At 41.7% G+C, this 20,339-nt stretch overlaps 1 protein-coding gene across 1 annotated transcript; it reads right to left on the bottom strand.

The window, feature by feature from the left end:
- Window positions 1-303: 303 nt before the first annotated feature.
- si:dkey-98f17.5 (uncharacterized protein LOC569123 homolog) lies at window positions 304-18,405 on the bottom strand. The gene is made up of 12 exons (XM_035735444.2): window positions 18,231-18,405; window positions 16,807-16,918; window positions 16,146-16,239; window positions 13,706-13,760; window positions 8,137-8,277; window positions 7,507-7,667; window positions 4,637-4,735; window positions 3,482-3,627; window positions 3,069-3,240; window positions 2,745-2,857; window positions 2,521-2,608; window positions 304-2,372 (listed from the first exon to the last, which is right to left on the bottom strand). The coding sequence occupies exons 1-12, from the start codon at window positions 18,370-18,372 to the stop codon at window positions 2,319-2,321; spliced, it is 1,377 nt and encodes a 458-aa protein (XP_035591337.1). The 5' UTR covers window positions 18,373-18,405; the 3' UTR covers window positions 304-2,318.
- Window positions 18,406-20,339: the final 1,934 nt, after the last annotated feature.

The following is a 20,339-nucleotide window of genomic DNA, read 5'->3' as shown; positions in this document are numbered from 1 at the left end:
ATTGCTGGTCAGATGTTTCCCGTCACTCTTTTAGGAAAAAACTATGCCTTACGAAATACTTGTATTGTTCTAAATTTCTTTAGGATCTCACTTGAAGGCTACAAGACTGAAAATGGATACAGTTATGGGTAGTAACTACACTTCACCCAAAAGGCAAGGCACACTGGGAAATATGCAAATAAGGCTTTACACAAAGCAGTGTGTGAACCTATACAGACACTGGACCAGTTTTAAATGCAACGTTCTAGTTCTCAAACTGATCCCTGGTTTGTGATCGTGGTAGAAAATACACAGAACAATACACAGGATTAATCAGAAAACATTTAATTACCTTATATTACATTGTTGTTACAGAGTATAGCTTAATGTATAAGAGACCTCCTACTTTGAGGAAATGCAACACGTAAACTAGGCTTATCAGACGGTTGAAGAAAGACATTCTAGAAGTTATACAAGCAAAAAACAGGATACATTTACATAATTTAAGTATATTATATTGAAAAATAAATAACATCGGAAACACCAGTACACAAGAACCCTAATACATGTAGAAACAGCACCATTTCACAAGAACTTCAGTTGTGATTATTCCCTAAAGCTACATCGAAGACATACCCAAACTTTGTGTTTACAGTTTGAAACATTATTGCAAACAGCACACAGTGGAGGTATTCCGCATTGTACAAGTATAAATGACCCCAAAACAGGCACCTTATGAGGCCAATAAATATATATATATTCTATATACTGTATTCATTGAAGGCATTAAATGGTAAGTTATTTTACGTTTCACTGATCCAAAGACTAGCAGTAAGACAAACGGCATACTAATGCATATAATTGAGTATTATAACCAAGTACTACCAAACAAGGAGACATTCAGAAGGTGAAATACACATCAGTGCTTAGTCAGGGCTTCACTTCACAAGCAGGATTATAAACTGGGTGGGCCGAGCCCTGAATGCTGATTGGCTGACAGCCGTGGTATATCAGTCTGTATACCACGGGTATGACAAAACCTTTATTTGTGCTGCTCTAATTACATTCGTAACTAGTTTATAATAGCAATAAGGCACCTGGGGGTTTGTGATATAGGGCCAATATACCACGGCTAAGGGCTGTGTCCAGGCACTCCAAGTTGCGTCGTGCTTAAGAACAGCCCTTAGCCCTGGTATATTGGCAATGTGTCACACCTCAGGCCTTATTGCTTAAAAATACTTCTCACACCTTTCACTACGACTATACTGTGCTGTGTGAACCATTCTACATTCTGTATTGGGAATCTTTCTCATGAAAGGAAATAGGAGGCAGGAGAAAGCACTGACCGAACTGACTGTTCTATTTAATTTGCTAACCATGTGGAAGCAGTCTTGCTAAAAAAAGTCTGGTCTTTTAAAATAGAGTTGGTGTGTCTCCATATATTGCCATAAAATAGCATTCCCTGCCACACACACAGTGTTCTCACGTCATGATCATCTCTACCTTTGCATTCCCATAGAAAAAAATAAAATAATCGCTGTCGGGACACTCGTTAATGTTAATCAGCATTATGGAGATTTTTGATTTCTTGTCCAGAATACAGACACTTCTATTGATACTGTAGTTTGTAATACAACATATTCATTACAAAATGTCAAAGGATCCCCCAAGCACGTTCAAACGTTAGAATCTAAGATGTTTCAAAAAGACATCAAGAAACACCTTGCCAGCAAATTGTTTGCTTTTTAGCTTAGAGAGTCATTTAAGAAAGGTAGCCTATAAACAAGTAAACAGTCCCATACATGCTTTCAGATGTAAATACATACACGTCCTGAAAAAGTCACCAAAAATTTCAGATTGAGATACTTCTTAAATCACAGTTTTCCAAATAGAAAAGGCACTTTATATTTCTCTCACAGTTATATACTGTATCTCACAAATTGAGTTCTACACTGAACAGAAATATGAAAGCAAAATGCAACAATTTCAAAGATTTGACTCAGTTATAAGTCAATAGAAATAAATAAATTAGGCCATAATCGACAGAATTCACAGGACTGGGCAGGGGTGCAGCCATGGGTGGGCCTGGGAGGGCATAGGCCCACCCACTGTGGAGCCAGGCCCAGCCAATCAGAATGAGTTTTATTACAGAAAGAAATACTTCTCCCTCCGCCCAGTGGCATATAAATGTACCAGAAAGCTTCCAAAATTGTGCAATCCTAGGCATGTGAGCCCTTGATCAGTGTGATTAGGAAAAGACTTACGAAGACGTCCTACAAAACAATTAATCGACGAGAAAGTCCGGCATGTAGATTTCCGATGGATCCGCCCGCCCCTTATCAGAAGTCATATTCAGCAGCACACTGCGCGAGATACTCCTCGTATAGTTTTCCCTGTTGAAATAAGTTGAGAATGGAATACAGATGATATGTACCCAGTAGCGCATTTCATGCCTCAGAAATATATCTAAATCGACACACTTGATATACACAACTTCTTCGACCGAATTGCCGAATGAGAATTATTGCAATGAAATCGCACCTTCTTGGCTTTGACGACATCCTGGACGTAATCGCTGTACTCTGTGAGGCTTCTCTTCTCCTTCTTCGTAAGAGTCCTATTCCCTTGGCTGAGGACACAATCACATGACAACGGCTGTCAATCAAAGTGGGAAATGTTTTCCATGGGGGGGGACTGGAGTAAGAAATGGATTAGTGTGTGTTTTTTGTGCGTGAGTAAAAGAGAGAAACAGTGATTCTGCTTACCGGGCAAAGTACTTGGCAAGACAAAAGAAAAAGTAGCAGAGTACACCAAATATGATCACAAACAATATCTGGAAATCCTCTGGTATCCAGGTCCACAGAAAGACAACTACACCCTGTTGAGACGAGCATAACAACAGCAGTATTTAGAACAGTATTTTGAGGCAAACGGGATATTATTCTTATTCTGAGTCTTGGTTGGTCATGCTCATTAGAGCTGCGTCGTAATGCATCTACAGGAGTGCCTAGGGAAGAGGGGCTAGGGGGCGATTTGAAATTCAGAGTCTGAATGTTCGAGTCAGGGGTTAGGAGTCAGAGGTTACCTACCATGGAGAGCCCAAGGGCTTTGGCCAGCCCATCTCCCAGCAGCTCCTGCAGCTCCTCTGGAGTCAGGGTGTTGACGACGAAGCTGAGGAGGAAAAGGCACGGGAGTAGGATGCCCAGTGCCCCACACAGGAAGGAGTGCAGACGGACACTGCTGTTGAAACTCACGTCCGCCCTGCAGGAACACAGACAGAGGCCCAGGGGTTAATGGAGCTTTGAGAGGAATAGCCTGGTCCCCTATTTTTGGGGTTCAGTGCCTTGCTCAAGGTTACAAGGGTAGAATGACACCAGCAGCTCTCCAGTGACCAGTTCAAGCCCTACTTTTCCGTCACCCGGCCCGGGACTTGAACGAGCAACCTTTCGGTTACTGGTCCACCTCTCAAACCGCTAGGATACCTACTGTTTCCTTCTCTTACCTGTCCTGGGACAATTTGCTGTCGATTGTGGAGGAGATGAGGTCACAGTCCTTCTCCAGCTGGTCCAGTGTCTTCTGGACGGCCTGGTTGATGGTCTTCTCTATCGTCTGACACACTCCGTCGATCTGGTTCACACACCGGCTCGGCTGGACAACAGGACAGAGGAATAAGCAGCCAACCTCTTGGTCACACAACATCCTCCTCCATAAAGTACACAATGCATTTTGATCACTTCTGATGTTTATTTACTGTATGTGTTTTGGAGTTTTGAGAAGAAAAGACTGGAAAGTTTGGCCTCCCTCTCTAAGCAGTAATTCATTGGTGCAGGACAAATGCAAAAATCCACCGACCATCCATCGCACAGCCTGACGGCCATTGATTACCGGATGAGGGAGCGATTACTCAGGTCTGAAGCTGCTAAAGGTGGCTGATCAGGCCTGGTGGTTTATAACCCCTAGTCCCACTGAGACGGAATGTAACTCTCCCAGCTGTCATAACACAAGTGATTCATCCTGTTCTCAGCGATCCACAGTCATCAGATCTCCTGATCAGGAGGATTTACCTTCCACAGCAAGAGTGCCTTAAATCCAGACCTAACCAAACTACGTTCAACAGCTGAAGATCGATTACAGGGAGTAGGCTACACTTGACGGAAATGCTCTGAAACAACTTCCATAGCCTCCCTCCAGAGGACAGTGTCATGGGTTTACTATTTTAATAAAACTTTTTTATTTATTCTCATCCCATCCACATGGTTTCAAAATATAATTATTTTGCACATAAAAGCCTCATATATATCCTACTTGCCCTATTAATTATCAGTTCAGTAGAAATGTATAAAAAAAAAAAAAAACCTGGTAAAGTAGTAGCTAAAAAGGAAATCTTCAGCTTTACCACTACTTGATTGACTTTGTCAAATTAACTGTGAGGCAAGCTAAACGGGGCAGAGGGCGGTAAGGGCCTAAATATCCTGTGAAAAAACACCAAGACATTTTGTTCTCATTGTACATACACATTGAAATATCAGGAAATGCTTTGAGAATACTTTTCAACCTACATTTGTGACTTTGTGCAGAGTTTTATATTGAACGAGGTCTCTATATCGAACGAAGTCTCTGAGACAGACTTGTCTAGCCTTAGTCCGTGGTGTCTTACCTTCTGGGGGTTAGGGATGTATATGGTGGGCATCTCAAAGCCACACTTGTTCAGCCCCGGTCGGCGACACAGTTCCTGAACTATCTGCATCATGACACGCTGTTCATGGGAAAACAACAAAATGAAAACTCAAATCAAATCACATTTATTTATATAGCCCTTCTTTCACCAGCTGATATCTCATAGTGCTGTACAGAAACCCAGCCTAAAACCCCAAACAGCAAGCAATGCAGGCGTAGAAGCACGGTGGCTAGGAAAAACTCCCTAGAAAGGCCAAAACCTGGGAAGAAACCTAGAGAGGAACCAGGCTATGAGGAGCGGCCTGTCCTCTTCTGGCTGTGCCGGGTGGAGATTATAACAGAACATGGCCAAGACGTTCGAATGTTCATAAATGACCAGCATGGTCAAATAATAATAATCACAGTAGTTGTCGAGGGTGCAGCAAGTCAGCACCTCAGGAGTAAATGTCAGTTGGCTTTTCATAGTCAATCATTAAGAGTATCTCTACCGCTCCTGCTGTCTCTAGAGAGTTGAAAACAGCAGGTCTGGGACAGGTAGCACGTCCGGTGAACAGGGTAGGATTCCATAGCCGCAGGCAGAACAGTTGAAACTGGAGCAGCAGTACGGCCAAAACAAAAGGTATTCTAGAGAGATTTCATGTATGCAATATTCTAAGTTTGGAAAGTAACATGTGCTATAACACATATTATAAGCTGGTTGGTTTGAGCCCTGAATGCTGCTTGGCTGACAGCCGTGGAATACAGTGCATTCGGAAAGTATTCAGACCCCTTGACTTTTTACACATTTTGGTACGTTGCAGCCTTATTCTAAAATTGATTAAATCGTTTTTCCCCCCCTCATCAATCTACACACCCCATGATGACAAGGCAAAAACTGAAATATCAGACTTCCTTTACTCAGCACTTTGTTGAAGCACCTTTGGCAGCGATTACAGTCTCAAGTCTTCTTGGGTATGACGCTACAAGCTTGGCACACCTGTATTTGGGGAGTTTGTCCCATTCTTCTCAGCAAATCTTGTCAAGCGCTGTCAGGTTGGATGGGGAGTGTTGCTGCACAGCTGTTTTCAGGTCTCTCCAGAAAATGTTTGATCCGGTTCAAGTTCGAGCACAGCCTGGGCCACTCAAAAACATTCAGAGACTTCTCCTGAAGCCACTCCTGCGTTGTCTTGGCTGTGTGCTTAGGGTCATTGTTCTGTTGGAAGGTGAACCTTCACCCCAGTCTGAGGTCCTGAGTGCTCTGGAGCAGGTTTTCATTAAGGATCTCTCTTTCCCTCGATCCTGACTAGTCTCCCAGTCCCTCCCGCTGAAAAACATCTCCACAGCATGAAGCTGTGACCACCATGCTTCACCGTAGGGATGGTGCCAGGTTTCCTCCAGACGTGACACTTGGCATTCAAAGAGTTCAATATTGGTTTCATCAGACCAGAAAATCTTGTTTCTCAGAGTCCTTCAGGTGCCTTTTAGCAAACTCCAAACGGGCTGTCATGTGTCTTTTATTGAGGAGTGGCTTCCGTCTTGCCAATTGGTGGAGTGTTGCAGAGATGGTTGTCCTTCTGGAAGGTTCTCCAAAGAGGAACTCTGGAGCTTTGTCAGAGTGACCATCATGCTCTTGGTCACCTCCCGACTAAGGCCCTTCTCCCCCAATTACTCAGCTTGGCCGGGCAGCCAGCTCTAGAAAGAGTTTTGGTAGTTCAAAACGTTCTCCATTTAAGAATGATGGAGGCCACTGTATTCTTGGGGACCTTCAATGCTGCAGAAATGTTTTGGTACCCTTCCCCAGATCTGTGCCTCGACACAATCTTGTCTCGGGGCTCTACGTTCCTTGGACATCATGGCTTGGTTTTTGCTCTGACATGCACTGTCAACTGTGGGACCTTATATAGTCAAGTTTGTGCCTTTCCAAATCCTGTCCAATCAATTGAATTTACCACAGGTGGACTCCAATCAAGTTGTAGAAACATCTCAAGAATGATCAATGGAAACCGGATGCACCTGAGCTCAAATTTAGAGTCTCATAGCAAACGGTCTGAATACTTATGTATCTTTTTTATTTTTAAATCCTCATTGTGGGGTATTGTGTGTCGATTGATGAGGATTTTAAAAGAATGTAATCCATTTAAGAATAAGCCTGTAACGTAACAAAATGTGGAAAGGGGGGAGGGGTCTGAACACTTTTTGAATGCACTGTATCAGATTGTATGCTACGGGTATGACAAAACATTTATTTTTACTGCTTTAATTACATTGGTAACCAGTTTATAATAGCAATAAGGCACCTCAGGGATTTGTGAATATGGCCAATATATGGCCAATATATCATGGCTATCATGGCTAAGGACTGTATATAGTATTGTATATAGACTGCCCATTTTTTTCTACTGTGTTATTGACTTGCTAATTGTTTACTCCATGTGTAACTCTGTTGTCTGTTCACACTGCTATGCTTTATCTTGGCCAGGTCGCAGTTGCAAATGAGAACTTGTTCTCAACTAGCCTACCTGGTTAAATAAAGGTGAAATAAAAAAATAAAATAAAACTGTGACATAGGCAGAGTGCCTGGACACAGCCCTTAGCCGTTGTATATTGGCCATATACCACACCTCCTCGGGCCTTATTGCTTAATTATTATGTGATAAAAATAGTAGATGTAATTAAAATTGCCAAGTTAAATGAAATTGTTATACCATACAGCAACTTCCATAACGTGCTTCAAAATCTAATCCATTCTGAACCAACAAGCATAAACCAACACACATTGTTCTCCACAGACATCGATCCAGTCACTGCATGGACAGCAGAGGGATCTAGATGGAGGTTAAATGGAAAGTACATCGTCAAAGAGTAACTGACCTGTCTGTCCGTCTCCCTCCCGGCTTCATCTGCCTTGCTGAGGTAGAAGCGCAGCTTGTCCGCAACCTTATCGCTCAGCTTCTCCACAATGTTGAGCGTGCGCTTGCACAGCGCCTGGCCCATAGGGTCGAAGAACACAAAGACCAAGTCCGCCTGCTCCCCTGGAAAGAGGGACCCCCAAGTAGAATGCGTTTATAAAAAGATACAATCAAATCCGCCCAAAAGAATATTTGTCACATGCCCCCGAATACAACTGGTGTGTAGACTTTACTGTGAAATGCTTGCTTACGAGCCCTTCCCAACATTGCAGTTTAGAAATAGCGACACAAGAGGAATAAAATACACAAAAATGTAGCTATATACAGGGAGTAGCAGTACCAGATCAATGTGCAGGGGTAGGAGATATGAGGTCGATATGTACATGAAGGCAGGGTAAAGTGACTAGGCATCAGAGTGATTACAAAAGATCCTCTTTGTGCTATCCCATCCTCCCCCACGCACCAACATACCAGAATGATTACACAAGGTGATGCAGTCCTGCCTATGTGACGGGATCAGGGTGTGTGCGTGGGTGAGAATGTGTGCGTTAGCTGCATATCAAGCCACACCAGCGAAGGGAATGAGTCATACCAAACGAGGTGATCGCGCGGTTGACATCAAAGGGATAGACCATGTCCCCATCCACCAGGCCCGGTGTGTCCACGAACGTCACCAGACTAAACTTCTTCTGCTTGGAGGTGGAGATCTCAGCCGACAGATAGTCCGTAACACCTACAACACACACCGACAAAGTCAGCCGGACCCAATTTGCTCCCGGTCCCTCCCACCTTGGCCCGAACCCTTTAACTTGATCAGATCTGTAAGGTCTGGATAGGTGTAAGCAGTGTAATGGTGGAGCTTCCACCATATTGCTTCTGCCTTCCATATCTGCAAACATTGAATGGGCCAAGAGGAAGAGGTAAGGAGTGAATTGGGACTGTCTGTGTGCATACAGTGCCTTCAGAAAGTATTCCTACCGTATTCATACCCTTTGACATATTCCACATTTTGTTGGGTTACAGCCTGAATTCAAAATTGATTAAATATATTTTTTTCCCTCAGCCATCTACACACAATACCCCATAATGACAAACTGAAAACATTTGTTAAATTTTTTTTATGTTTGCAAATTAAATACAGAAATATCTCATTTACATAATTATTCACTGTGTCAATACTTTGTAGAAGCATCTTTGGCAGCGATTACAGCTGAGTCCTTCTGGGTAAGTCTCTAAGAGCTTTCCACACGTGGATTGTGCAACATTTGTCCATTATTCTTTTAAAAATTCTTCAAGCTCTGTCAAAATGGTTGTTGATCATTGCTGGACAACCATTTTCAGGTCTTGCCATAGATTTTCCAAGTAGATTTAAGTCAAAAATGTAACTCGGCCACAGGAACATTCACCGTCTTCTTGGAAAGCAACTCCAGTGTAGATTTGGCCTTATGTTTCAGGTTATTGTCCTGCTGAGAGGTGAATTCATCTCCTCGTGTCTGGTGGAAAGCAGACAACCAGGTTTTCCTCTAATATTTTGCCTGTGTTTAGCTCCTTTCCGTTTCTTTTTAATCCTGAAAAACTCCCCAGTCCTTAATGATTACAAGCATACCCATAATATGATGCAGCCACCACTTTGCTTGAAAATATGTAGAGTGGTACTCAATAATGGTTTGTATTGGATTTGCCCCAAACATAACACTTCGTATTCTAGACTAAAAGTGAATTGCTTTGCAGTATTACTTTAGTGCCTTGTTGCAAACAGGATGCATGTTCTAGAGTCTTTTTTAAAATTCTGCACAGGCTTCTTTCTTTTCACTCAGACAATTAGGCTAATATTGTGGCATAACTACAATGCTGTTGATCCATTCTCAGTTTTCTATCACAGCCATTAAACTCTCAACTGTTTTAATGTCACCGTTGGTATGGTGAAAAGCCCTTAACGGTTTCCTTCCTCTCCGGCAACTGAGTTAGGAAGGACACCTGTATCTTTATAGTGACTGGGTGTATTGAGACACTCATTTTAATTATTAACTTCACCATGCTCAAATGGATATCCAATGTCTGCTTTTCATTTTTTACCCATCTACCAATGGGTGCTCTTCTTTGCGAGGCATTGGAAAACCTCTCTGGTCTTTGCGGTTGAATCTGTGTTTGAAATTCACTACTTGACTGATGGACCTTACAGATAATTGTATGTGTAGGGTAGAGAGAAGAGGTAGTCATTCAAAAATCATGTTAAACACTATTATTGCACACAGAGTGAGTCCATGCAACTTATTATGTGACTTGTTAAGCACATTTTTACTCCTAACTTATTTAGGCTTGCCAATAACAATGGGGTTGAACACTTATTGACTCAAGACATTTCAGCTTTTCATTTGTAATTAAGTTGTTTAGAAAAAATGTAAAACATGATTCCACTTTGACATGATGTGGTATTGTGTGTAGACCAGTGACATTATTTGTGTAGACCAGTGACAAAAAAATCATCTAAATGTAATTCATTTTCAATTCAGGATGTAACATAATAAAATGTGGAAAAGGTCAAAGGGTATGAATACTTTCTGAAGGCGCTGTAAAGGAGGCTGGACTAAAGTATGGCCCTTCTGGAGAACTTGTGGGTGATAAATAAGAAGTGGAGTCCCGTTGAAGGCTGTCGGCACCAAAATCTGTTTTATTTGTTGCCCATAAACTTCAGTGCGGTCAATACTTGGAAAGCTGAGGACGATGCCCGCAGCGCTAGTCTGCAAGAATGCAAGGACGGTCTATTCTACATTTCTCTAAGATTTTGCATACGCCTGCAGACAATTATGATGAAACATTTGTAAACAATTTCAATAACATTTTGATTGGATCCAGAGCAAGTAGTACAGTGCAGTAGGCTACTTCACTAAAAACCCTCTACTCAGACAAAAACAAAACACGGCCTCAGATCAACCCTCAATTTGACTCGTAAGGTCTGAATTATGCCTTTACCATCCCCTTCTGTAGAGGTCTGTAGTCATAGTTACCCACAACAGCTCTTCAACTGGCAGCTTTACAGAGGGGAGTGAGACATAAAGCTAGCCAGTGAAGAACGACTGTGAAGCAACGCACAGTGGGGGTTACATGACACACACACAAACACACCATGCACTGCAGCTATGACTGACCCTCCCCCTCCCCCAACCCCTTCCCTCTCAGAATCAGAACAGGATGACTGTTGAGAGACACATACCCACCTTCCTCCCCCACTTGGGATGACACTGGGGCTTTATCATTGCGAGAGGCAGGTGTTACCAGCCAGTACAAATCACAGCCTTGTGCTGCTCTTGCTGTTGGTGCACATTAGCATTCCCAACATTCTCCTATATCAACGCGGCTGCTCGCTCCCCTAATGCGTCAATCTCCCTAGCGGCTCGAGACGAGATGAGACGTCTCCATAGATTTCCACCCACACGGCCCCGTCTCCAATCACAACACAACCAAGACTCAAGGACAAGGTCCCTTTCACGGCACAACAGAGGGGCATGTCAAACACAGTTAATGAGGTCCAGCACCCATTACTGCGCTCCAGTTGGGTTCGGTTCTAAGCCATTAAGGGTGCAGCGCAGACTCCTGTGCCTGTCCCTATAGGGGTTGACAGACAGAAGACAACTTGTGCTTTTACCATTGTCATTATGCAAGAAGAACATCTAAAAATAGCCAAATCAAATAGATTAGATACAGACATGCTGCCCCAGTATGGGATAGATTCCTTCATTGCAAGAGCCCCCCCCGGCATATCCGGTGCACCAGGATAAGGTCAAAGGCTGCAAGACAACGTGACCCTGCGGGGCAGCACAGGGCAGGGGGGTGTTTATATCAAGTGTCTCGAAGTAGAAGTGCCGATTTAGGATCAGTTTTGCCTTTTAGGTCACAATTAATACAATGGTAGGGACAGGGGGCGCTGATCTAGTTTTGATACATATGGCTCCAGAGCCGCCTGTGTTAAACCCAATCCAGGCAAACTCAAGCACTGTAGTATAGTATACCCGACCAGAGTTGGAACAAACTGACGGCTGTCAAAACGGATAACTTGACATGCCATTTTGATGCTGTACATCAAATTTGAGATCTAAACATGTAACCTCTTGACAAGACTTTGATTAAAGACTGTTGTTCCAAGACTGTGGAAATGACACTAAACATATTACTTGATTAAACACCTGTTTCTCAAGAGCAAGAGCACACACTCTTGTGCTGACAAGAGTATCAAGCAAATAGAGCAATTAGACTTGAAAGACAGTGTAAACCAGCAAACAAATGGCAATAATCACACGGAGGACAGATTTCGATGAGTCATCCTCCACCGCTTAATAACATCTCAACATGTCGTTGGAGTACGGCGTTGGTGTCGGTGGTGATGTGGACATAAATAGCTAGCTGTATCCAGAACAGATCCATCATGATTCTCCAGCGCCTCAGCGGGCGGCCTGTGGCTCCTCAGTCAGTGGCAGTGGCTGCTGCTGGTGCCTTGGCTAATCCATCTCTCACGGCTGTGACATTTCTCAGCTGCTCCTCCTCCTGTCCTTCTGACTCCACCGCACTGCCGTAGACGGGGCGTGTGACTCACAGCTCCATACAGTGCAGTGTGCACTCTGCACCCGGTGAACCCCACCCCCCTCTCTCAGTGTACACGTCTCGCTGTCAATGTGGAGACACACTGAATCCGCACTGCACAGGCCCTCCCCTGGGCTTAGACACCTTGGACACACCCACCAAGACCGTATCTACATTCATGTTGCCAGCTACCTTGTAGCCATCAAATTGGAGCTCCAACCTACTGCAGCTACTCAACAGGCACGTTTCCTAAGATGACAGCACGACTTTGTCTGATGGTCCTATGTAATCCCAGTCTCATCTCCACCTCCCCGAGATATAAATGACAGTGAGAAGCAACCTCACAGAGTGTGCAGCACAGATGAAGTGTTAAACCACACTGACGTCCCAAATGGCACCCTATATAGTGCACTACTTCTGACCAGGGCCCCATAGGGCTCTGGTCAAAAGTCGTTCGCTATATAGGGAACGGGGCTCTCGTCAAAAGTAGTGTGCACTATTATAGACATCGGAGACGCAACCAGACTATGATGACTCAGAATTGAGCGTTAGTCATCAAGACACACCACCTATAAGCTCTAGCTCCTATCAGACAGACACACCTTGTGGAGGGAACCAAGCAGCAGTATGTTTGAACCAAGACTTCAGTAAGAAATCAATGCATTCCAAGTAGATTTGATGCAATGTTCTGATACCGTGGACAAAGTCACTTGGATCAGATTTACAACTTTAAGAAAAAAAGGTCCAATGCAGCCATTTTTATCTCAATTTCAAATCATTTCTGGGTAACAATTACTGTGATTGTTTTCAATTAAAAGTGTAAAATATTATTTTAAAATGACTTCTTAGCAAAAAATGGCATTTCTCAAGCAACAATTGTGCTAGGACTATCTGGGAGTGCTCTGAGAGAGGGGCCTAATTGGAGGAGCCAAATGGGAGGGACGTGTCACCTGAAAACTATCTGTTGTTTGTTATTGGTCTGTTAAAAAATTATTTTCAAACAGCTCTTATATTAAAAGTTCATTATCATTATTTTCACAATTTCATAGAATCATTCCATCCTCAGTGTGAAAACATATATAAAACACAGGAAAATCATGTTTTTGACTGCACTGCCCTTTTAAGCCTATACACCAGCGAAAAGTTTGCATTAATTCAATTAAAACAGTTTAGCGTGAAATGTATGTTCTTCTGTATTTACTAACATGTGTGTGCTTTAGTCCTCCCTGAACAGAATAGATGAAAACTTAAGTAGCAAAATCTGCTCCAGACTAAACACTTTTCGGTGCACCAAAATGTGCCTCTACCATAAGAATAATGGACAGAAAAACACATACGTGCCATTAAGTTACAGGTGTGCAGACTCTCCTGCCGCTGTGAAAACGACAATGAGTTCAAAATAGGAAGACAGCATAAAAAACAACAACTGTGAAATAGGCAGAATATAAAGCTGTGGAAGTTAGACGGCAATCCATTTTACGCCGTAATTACTCACGCAAGAGATAAACATAAAATTGTGCCACAAAACGGACTCGTAAACCAGGCACACTGGAAAGGATTTCCAACGACAGGGGAAACCCTACCTTTAAACTCCAGGAGTGGTCGGAAATGGGGGTAGAGATGGAGCGTGGCATTTCCCTGTGGAAGATTAAAAGCAGATAGTGAGAGAGGTGGTAGGAAGAGACAGAAAATGTCTAGCTACGTATAGACTTGTCGGGAGCCCAGCTGGTCAGAAAGATGTCTTCCTCCTGGAGTAGCCAGGCGAGGCGATATTCTTGGTCTCAATGCCAGGGGCTTTGCTGCAGCTCGCGCATGGCTTTAAGCCCTTCCTGTATATAAAGCAGATAATCCTTACAGTCCTTCTCTATAATTACATTATTCATCTTCGTCTCCTTCACCAAGGTAGGGGAGGGAGAGAGAGAAAGAAAGAGAGAAGCTTGTTGCCTAGCCTGATGATACTGCAAATATGCCAATCGCTCTCTCTGCTCTCTCTCTCTCTCTCTCTCTGCATGCAGCCCAGGCACTCTGGGGATGGAGCAGCATGCAGAGTGAGCCATCACCACTGTACTACCATTACATTTACACAGGCATACATGCATCGCTTAAGCAAGCAAGAAAAGTGGCCTCTCATTGTAAAACTACACAGAGTTAAAATGATGTCAAAACTAGATTGAATGCGTGAAGCATTATCTGCGTGTTACATGGTACCTGCACGCTTGGTTTTTAAAACTAACCTAAATCACACGAGCGCAATTTCACTGCAGTGACATTATTCAAGTCATAAAATGAAAGTTTGTTCGATTTTTTTTCAGACCTCAAAAGTAGAGTAATATATCAAGATGCAACCACGTCCCAATGTAATATATCATATGTAATTCAGCAGAAGCTTTTATCCAAAACGACTTACATTCATTTATACGTGAATACAGTGCTCTCCATAATTATTGGGATAGTGAAGCATCATCCATATCGGGGGGGAAATTACATCACTTTTAATACATAGTCAACCCCATTTTAGGGGACCAAAGGTATTGGGACAAATTCACTTATGTGTATTAAAGTAGTCAAAAGTTTAGTATTTGGTCCCATATTCCTAGCACACAATGAATACATCAAGCTTGTTAACCTATAAGCTTGTTGGATGAATTTGCTGTTTGTTTTGGTTGTGTTTTAGATTATTTTGTGCCCAATAGAAACGAATTGATAAAAATACACCTTATGGAACAGCGGGGACTGTGAAGAGACACACACAAAGTACAGAAACATTGTATACGCACACAAGCGCTAGCACACGCACATACATTGTAGTAGGGTGGTATTATACATTTTGTATTGTAGATATGTAGTGATGTAATAATGTTATATGATGTGCTGTTTTATATTTTGTTTTATATGTAAATGTAAGTGCCTTAATGTGTTTGGACCCCAGAAAGAGTAGCTGCTGCCTTGGCAACAGCTAATGGGGATCCCTAATTAATACAAATACAAAAGTCAATAAATACAAATGGTAAATAATGTAGTGTAATTTTCAAGTCACCTTTATTGTAAATAAGAATATAATAGAATATAAGTCCTGAATTAATTGTGAATAACGATAATGAGAAAGTTAAGACACACAAATATCATACACCCAAAAATGCTAACCTCCCCTGTTATTGTTATGGTGAGTGGTTAGCATTTCTTAACTTTGACATGTCATTATTCACGATTAATTCAGGACTATCCGTAATCATGGTAGCATCCACATCGATGTAGAAGTGTTAAGAAACATATTCTATTCTTATTTACAATAGAAAAGGGAATCCAAAACACAATACATTATTTACCATTCATTTCTATTGGGCACAAAATAGTCTGAAACACAACCAAAACAAACAGCCAATATATCCAACAAGTGTGTAGAGTTTCAAGCTTGGTGTTATCATTACATGCTAGGAATGAGACCAAATACTAAACATTTGACTACTTTAATATATACCGTATAGGTTCATTTGTACTAATACTTTTGGTCCCCTAAAACAGGGGGACTATGTACAAAAAGTGCTGTAATGTCATTTATAAAACGGTTCACCCGGTATGGATGAAAATACTCTCAAATTAAAGCTGACAGTCTTTAACCTCATAGTCATTATATCATTTATACTTGAAAGTGCTGCAGTACAGAGTCAAAACAACAACAAGTGTGTCACTGTCTCAATACTTACGGAGGGCACTGTACATCAACGTGTAGATCCAGCTATATGCCTAAATCCCAAATGAGTGTAAAACGCTGTAAAGATTTCCTGAATATGTACCAGCGGTGACCAACAACAGGCTCCAGTGATCATAGTTATGGCTGCAATGAATGAGATTCATGGCGCCAGCGACAGTAAACCATTGGTAAGCAATTATTAGCATACCACAAGGCTTACTGTTATGGTATTCAATCGCCACTGGCTGAATACGAAGCAAGTTGTTTACGACATGGTTAAAAGAGCTTTGAGAGACATTCACGGCAGCGGTGGCGTGGTGCTACGAACTTACCGTCAGCGATTCTCTTTTGCGACCACTTGTTATAAACGTAAATCCCTGCGTTTCTATGGCAACGCCTGTTTTCTGTATATGTTCTTCCACATACCTGAAATGGCAGCAAGTGAAATTGAGTCAACAATTGTGTGAAATGCACTGCACATTGACAAATTCCACCACTAGGGATTTAAAATATATATATATATTTAAATCACAGAATCAAACTTGACAGTTATTATTAATTTCAAATGTATGTGTGACTATGAGATTCATGATATCCTTTAGGATACAGTGTGATAATGAAAACGTTACACAAAGCAAATGCAAAACAAAAACATAAATCTTTACATGTCATATTCATTAAAACAGACTCATACATCTACATTCTTAGATATTTCACATCACTAAATTGCTAGATTCCTTTCTTTCCATTAGGAAAGGGTCTCGGGTAAATAAATCACTGGATTGTTAGACCACAACGTCTAGGCTCATGCTGTATCTTGAGGCACCTCCAATCCATGTCCCTGTGTGGACATTCGTCAGCCACATTTTAACAAACATATTTGCCTCTTCCTTTCTCTTGCCCTCTTTCCTTCCTTCCTACACTCGACTCGGCTCTTGATTTGTGGCCTAGCCTATGCCGATCCTTAGCAGTGATACTAGGGAGCTATATTACCAATTAATAAACGAGCTTTTTCCAGCAGAGTGGTTCCCCATTATCATCACAATGATCTTCTTCCGTGGAGGAAGGAGCCGGAGACCCAGTCGGCTTGCTATCTTCACCAGCCCTGAACACACACAAACATACACAGGTCAGACGGCTTTCCTTTCTTTCGGACACTACCGTTTCAGTATGGGTCAGGCAAGCCGTGCTATCAAATCTAATCAAATTTGATTTGCCACATGCTTCTCTGACAACAGGTGTAGACTAACAGTGAAATGCTTACTTATTATGGGTCCTTTTCCAACAATGTTTTTCTAAGACCCCTTTTTCCATCTTTATCCAGATATCACAACATTTACTTATGCCACATTTTAAAGATGTTTTAATTTTTTAAATGGTTGAAAAATGTATCTATGCCTTCATTTCCCCAAATTGAACATATGATGTTATCTAGCTCAGGGAATAGGCCATGAACATAGAGTAGGCCCTAGGCCCTGAGAGCATGATCTGGCCAACAAACTGCAGTGGTGTAAAGTATTTAAGTAAAAATACTTCAAAGTACTACTTACATTGTTTTTAAGGGTATCTGTACTTTACTATTTATATTTTTGCCAACTATTACTTCACTATATTCCTAAAGAAAATAATGTACTTTTAACTCTATACATTTTCCTTGACAACCAACAGTACTCGTTACATTTTGACAGGAAAATGGTCCAATTAACACACTTAACGGTCATCCCTACTGCCTTTAATCTGGCGGATTCAATAAACACAAACGCTTAATTTGTAAATTATGTCTGCGTGTTGGATTGTGCCCCTGGCTATTTGCCAATAAATAAATACAATGAAAATGATGCCGTCTGGTTTGCTTAATATAAGGAATTTGAAATGGTTTATGCTTTTACTTTTGATACTTAAGTACATTTTAGCAATTCCATTTACGTTTGACACTTAAGTGTATTTAAAACCAAATACTTAGACTTTACTCAAGTAGTGTTTTACTGGGTGACTTTCACTTTTACTCGAGTCATTTTCTATTGAGGTATCTTTTACTCAAGTATGACAAATGAGTACGTTTTCCACCACTTGACAAACTGTAGGCTATATTTCTTATTTCAAATATGACAAGACCAATATTGTATTTCTTTTTAAATGCCAAATACACACCCAAACACTTGGTTAAAGACCTGGTTAAACCAACAATACAAAGAAGTTTGCCACTGTTAAAGACCCTGTTTGTTTGGGGTGTTTGAAATATTAGTGGATAGTGACAGACAGACAACGCTTGATGATCAGAGTAGAATATTCGAGCACGTGTAAACACAGGCATTAACTTTTAAATTAATTGCTACTTTGTTGAACAGCAGGCATGGCGAATATGCACGTTATATTGATCATATAGGCTATGTGTGTAGAAATAGCTTGCTATTTACCGTTTTCGCTGTCGATATATAAATTGTGGCATTCTCTCAAGATTCGTTCACTGGGTGTGGTGATCGCGGATTCCAGAGGGTTTGCCACAGAACGGGGCTTTCTACCGCCCGACATGACAGTTGTAGAACTACCTTCCACCATCTTTAAAATGACAGGGGGAACGTTTATGGTGATGCACAGTGTCTATGATTTGCTCACAGATAGAGCCATTTGCGTTTTATATGAGGTTACGGCTGGATTGAATACAGTTGTCAAATTGACGTCTAAAGTAGATTTGTTTTGTGCGGATTTGAGCTAACTCAACAGTTTTCCAAATAATAATTGAATTATCCTAACCTGCTACGTTAATTATCCTAACCTGCTGCATAAATTCGAACCGACTACGTAAAAAATATATTCTGTGCGAATCTGACATAAACCGTATCCCATCTAGGCTTGACAGCGCCGCCCTGAGACTAAAATATAGAAGTACAGCTCAAAAGAACAAGGAGGCCTATGTCAGTAGCACTGTTTACAGTAGTATTAATTTAGTAGACTATACATCACATAATATAAGTAAATAGAAGGGTCTCTTTTGTCTACAAATTGGGTAAGAATTTAGGCATTTTGACATTCCAAGTCCAATATGTTTGTGTAAACTTGTAAGGTTAGGCTACTATACAGTGGGGCAAAAAAATATTTAGTCAGCCACCAATTGTGCCAGTTCTCCCACTTAAAAAGATGAGTGCGGCCTGTAATTTTCATTATAGGTACACTTCAACTATGACAGACAAAATGAGAAAAGAAATCCAGAAAATCACATTGTAGGATTTTTAATTAATTTATTTGCAAATTATGGTGGAAAATAAGTATTTGGTCAATAACAAAGTTTATCTCAATACTTAAGTCTTCACAAGGTTTTCACACACTGTTGCTGGTATTTTGGCCTATTCCTCCATGCAGATCTCCTCTAGAGCAGTGATGTTTTGGGGCTGTTGCTGGGCAACACGGACTTTCAACTCCCTCCAAAGATTTTCTATGGGGTTGAGATCTGGAGAATGGCTAGGCCACTCCAAGACCTTGAAATGCTTCTTACGAAGCCACTCCTTCGTTGCCCGGGAGGTGTGTTTGGGATCATTGTCATGCTGAAAGACCCAGCCACGTTTCATCTTTAATGCCCTTGCTGATGGAAGGAGGTTTCCACTCAAAATCTCACGATAGATGGCCCCATTCATTCTTTCCTTTACACGGATCAGTCGTCCTGGTGCCTTTGCAGAAAAACAGCCCCAAAGCATGATGTTTCCACCCCCATGCTTCACAGTAGGTATGGTGTTCTTTGGATGCAACTCAGCATTCTTTGTCCTCCAAACACGACGAGTTGAGTTTTTAACCAAAAAGGTATATTTTGGTTTCATCTGACCATATGACATTCTCCCAATCTTCTTCTGGATCATCCAAATGCTCTCTAGCAAACTTCAGACGACACTGGACATGTAGTTGCTTAAGCAGGGGGCACGTCTGGCACTGCAGGATTTGAGTCACTGGCGGCGTAGTGTGTTACTGATGGTAGGCTTTGTTACTTTGGTCTCAGCTCTCTGCAGGTCATTCACTAGGCCCCCCTGTGTGGTTCTGGGATTTTTGCTCACCGTTCTTGTGATCATTTTGACCCCACGCGGTGAGATCTTGCATGGAGCCCCAGATCGAGGGAGATCATCAGTGGTCTTGTATGTCTTTCATTTCCTAATAATTGCTCCCACAGTTGATTTCTTCAAACCAAGCTGCTTACCTATTGCAGATTCAGTCTTCCCAGCCTGGTGCAGATCTACAATTTTGTTTATGGTGTCCTTTGACAGCTCTTTGATCTTGGCCAAAGTGGAGTTTGGAGTGTGACTGTTTGAGGTTGTGGACAGGTGTCTTTTATACTGATAACAAGTTCAAACAGGTGCCATTAATACAGGTAACGAGTGGAGGACAGAGGAGCCTCTTAAAGAAGAAGTTACAGGTCTGTGAGAGCCAGAAATCTTGCTTGTTTGTAGGTGACCAAATACTTATTTTTCACCAGAATTTGCTAATTAATTAATTAAAAATCCTACAATGTGATTTTCTGGATTTTCTTTCTCATTTTGTCT

The sequence above is a fragment of the Oncorhynchus keta genome, chromosome 25 (genome assembly GCF_023373465.1).
Source record: "Oncorhynchus keta strain PuntledgeMale-10-30-2019 chromosome 25, Oket_V2, whole genome shotgun sequence".
Taxonomy (NCBI): Eukaryota; Metazoa; Chordata; class Actinopteri; order Salmoniformes; family Salmonidae; genus Oncorhynchus; species Oncorhynchus keta.
Note: the sequence above shows the minus strand (reverse complement) of the source record. Positions and strands in the feature narration are given on the sequence as shown.

Coding starts and splice junctions, on each gene's coding strand:
- si:dkey-98f17.5 (XM_035735444.2), bottom strand. CDS start 18,372: ATGGTGGAAGGTAGTTCTACAACTGTCATGTCGGGCGGTAGAAAGCCC. Junction 13,761..16,145: donor GCAAAAGAGAATCGCTGACG/GTAAGTTCGTAG, acceptor AATCTTCCACAG/GGAAATGCCACGCTCCATCT. Junction 3,628..4,636: donor ACATCCCTAACCCCCAGAAG/GTAAGACACCAC, acceptor CCTGTTGTCCAG/CCGAGCCGGTGTGTGAACCA.